At 42.9% G+C, this 2,500-nt stretch overlaps 2 protein-coding genes across 3 annotated transcripts in view; both read right to left on the reverse strand.

Moving 5' to 3' along the window:
• Nucleotides 1-578, reverse strand: part of naa38 (N-alpha-acetyltransferase 38, NatC auxiliary subunit) — a 4,761-nt gene extending 4,183 nt beyond the window's left edge. The window contains exon 1 of the mRNA XM_036580869.1: nucleotides 398-578. Within this exon, the coding sequence (XP_036436762.1) occupies nucleotides 398-436 (39 nt within the window). The 5' untranslated portion in view covers nucleotides 437-578. The remainder of the gene's footprint in view (nucleotides 1-397) is intronic.
• A 270-nt stretch (nucleotides 579-848) lies between these two features.
• sat2b (spermidine/spermine N1-acetyltransferase family member 2b) overlaps nucleotides 849-2,500 on the reverse strand; it is a 19,461-nt gene continuing 17,809 nt past the window's right edge. For both annotated transcript variants that reach the window (XM_036580861.1, XM_036580860.1), the window contains exon 6: nucleotides 849-1,560. In XM_036580861.1, the coding sequence (XP_036436754.1) occupies nucleotides 1,387-1,560 (174 nt within the window). In that variant the 3' untranslated portion in view covers nucleotides 849-1,386. The remainder of the gene's footprint in view (nucleotides 1,561-2,500) is intronic.

A 2,500-nucleotide genomic window follows, 5' to 3' on the forward strand; every position in this document is an offset into this window, starting at 1 on the left:
TTCTGGTGTTATACAGAACCATACAGCTAGAACACGTTCTCCATCAATCTGAACAACCATTTAAGCATGAAATCGTTCTATATTAAACTCATGGTTCTAAAGAGAACCATTTCCTTTACTAAGGAACTCTTGAAGAACCGTTTCTATGAAGACTGTAGCTTTAGCTGCTAACAGAGAAGAGAGGCTTAACCCGCTTTTACTATAATGAGCTCCACCACAGGCTGTAATAACGATAATAATAATGATAATAACGATAATAATAATGATAATAACGATAATAATAATGATGATATTATTATTAACACTTGTTCTGAGCTGCTGTCCCGAAGCTAAGCTAATAGCAGCTCCACTCTGCCACGTATTTCCGTCGCTGCTCTCGGGCCGCAGCTCCTCTTACCTCCGTCCGCAGCTCCGTTCCGTTCGCCTCCGCCGCCATTAACTTTATTAATAATCTGAAATATTATTAATATTTGTGAAAATTCAGTTTGAACACTGCAGCTGTGACTTCCGCCGCAGCTGAAACATTCAGCCTGGAAAAGCTGCAGCGCCACCTGCGGCTGTGGAGCGGCACTGCACCCGGCTCAGCGACTCCTGCGGCTATGGAGCAGCACTGCACCCGGCTCAGCGCCACCTGCGGCTGTGGAGCGGCACTGCACCCAGCTCAGCGACTCCTGCGGCTATGGAGCAGCACTGCACCCGGCTCAGCGCCACCTGCGGCTGTGGAGCGGCACTGCACCCAGCTCAGCGCCACCTGCGGCTGTGGAGCGGCACTGCACCCAGCTCAGCGCCTCCTGCGGCTGTGGAGCGGTACTGCACCCAGCTCACATCTTCAGAACACAGTCAGTTCAGTCAGTTTAATAACTTTAATTAGTGTAATCATTTTAACAGATGAACACAAATATAGACAAAACGGCCACACGCTTTACATTAACTAATATAACAACATGATGACTGTATTTCTCACAAAATGTGTCAAATCGCATCGTTTACCCTTTACGGAAATGAACTACAGCAGTGTCTCCTGAAGCTGGTCCTGCTGCTCAGCTCACCTGATCATCTGATCAGCTCATTAATGCCCCCTGACTGAGAGTCAGTGAGGTGTTAGAGGAGGAAGAACCACAGGAGCAGCTTAGAGACCACCGCGCTAAAGAGACCACTGCGCTACAGAAACACTGCAGCTACAGGACTCACACAGTGATCTAACAGCAAAACACAAACACGATTCATCCCATTTTCATCCGCAAGGAAACATTCACACTCCAGCTGTTCATCTACAAAATTTAAAATACTTTTTAAAAGAGTGGATCTCAGAGGAGGAGCCTCAACAGTGCTAGCATGGCAGCAGATGAGCTAGCCTGTAGTGATGCTAACTGCCCATGTTTGTGTTTATGGGGCCTCCTGAGCGAGCTTCTCTAAAGCTTCTCCATCAAAGCGCAGGAAATGCCAGCCCTCCTTATCCGTCAGATCCTGAGCTCCTTTGGAGAGATAGAACTCCAGAGAGGGCTTATTCCAGTCTAGAACCGAGAACTGCAGACGAGCACACTGCTGTTCTCTACACACCTGCAACACACAACCACACAGCATGCATAATACAAGACACACACACACAAAGTATCACATAAGTATCATCTTGAAAATAAACATGTTTCCCATAAAATTTTTATATTTCAAATTTAGTTTTATTTTTTCTGTCAGCCAGCTGTGACATTAGAAACACCCCAACATAAAATATTACATTTACTTACACTTACAGATGTTTTTGTAAACTTATTATAGGTGAACCGAATACTTTTATTTTGACATGGTTTTTTAAAAGAGGGGCCAGGGTACTGGCTTCATGGAGCCGAGGTCACAGATTCAGTAAAAGTGTGATGTGTGAGTCGTGGTTAGAACGGCTCAGTTTACCATGTCAGGTGTTCTGACCTCAGGAGAACCATGAAAAGGTGAAATTATTATAATAATATTTAAAGTATAAACTCAAGCTGAAGGACAAAGGTTTATGTGGGTGTCTAAGCAGATCCTGTTTAATTTGAAATTAGTCTAAAAAGGCAGGCGGCACAACCGGTCAGTCAGATGGAGCAACCAGACCAGCACAGTTTAATAACAAACAGGCGAATACAGATTTGTGTGTGTGTATAATCAGACAGTCAGGTGTGATGAGGACGAGAACGTGTCCAAATAAACCACAGCAGGAAAAGAAATATTTACGGTCTTTCAGCAAATAGAAATAAATTAAAGCAAAAACTGGAAAAACGAGCAGTAAATTAATATCAGAAGGGGTGAAAATGAGTAGCAATCTTTTTGAAACAATAAGTTTGAATTAACTCTTTATTTAACTCATTTTTATTTACAACATATTCTGAACATTTGATACTGAATGTTTTGTTTGTTTTTATTATTTTATTTAAAACTTTAACTTCACAGCCTCACTGATTAATAAAAAGAGACTCAAACAGGGTCAACAGTGACGTCACTGACTCTGTACAGACTCATCTGCACT

Source organism: Colossoma macropomum, unplaced genomic scaffold (assembly GCF_904425465.1).
Source record: "Colossoma macropomum unplaced genomic scaffold, Colossoma_macropomum, whole genome shotgun sequence".
In the NCBI taxonomy this organism is placed as follows: Eukaryota; Metazoa; Chordata; class Actinopteri; order Characiformes; family Serrasalmidae; genus Colossoma; species Colossoma macropomum.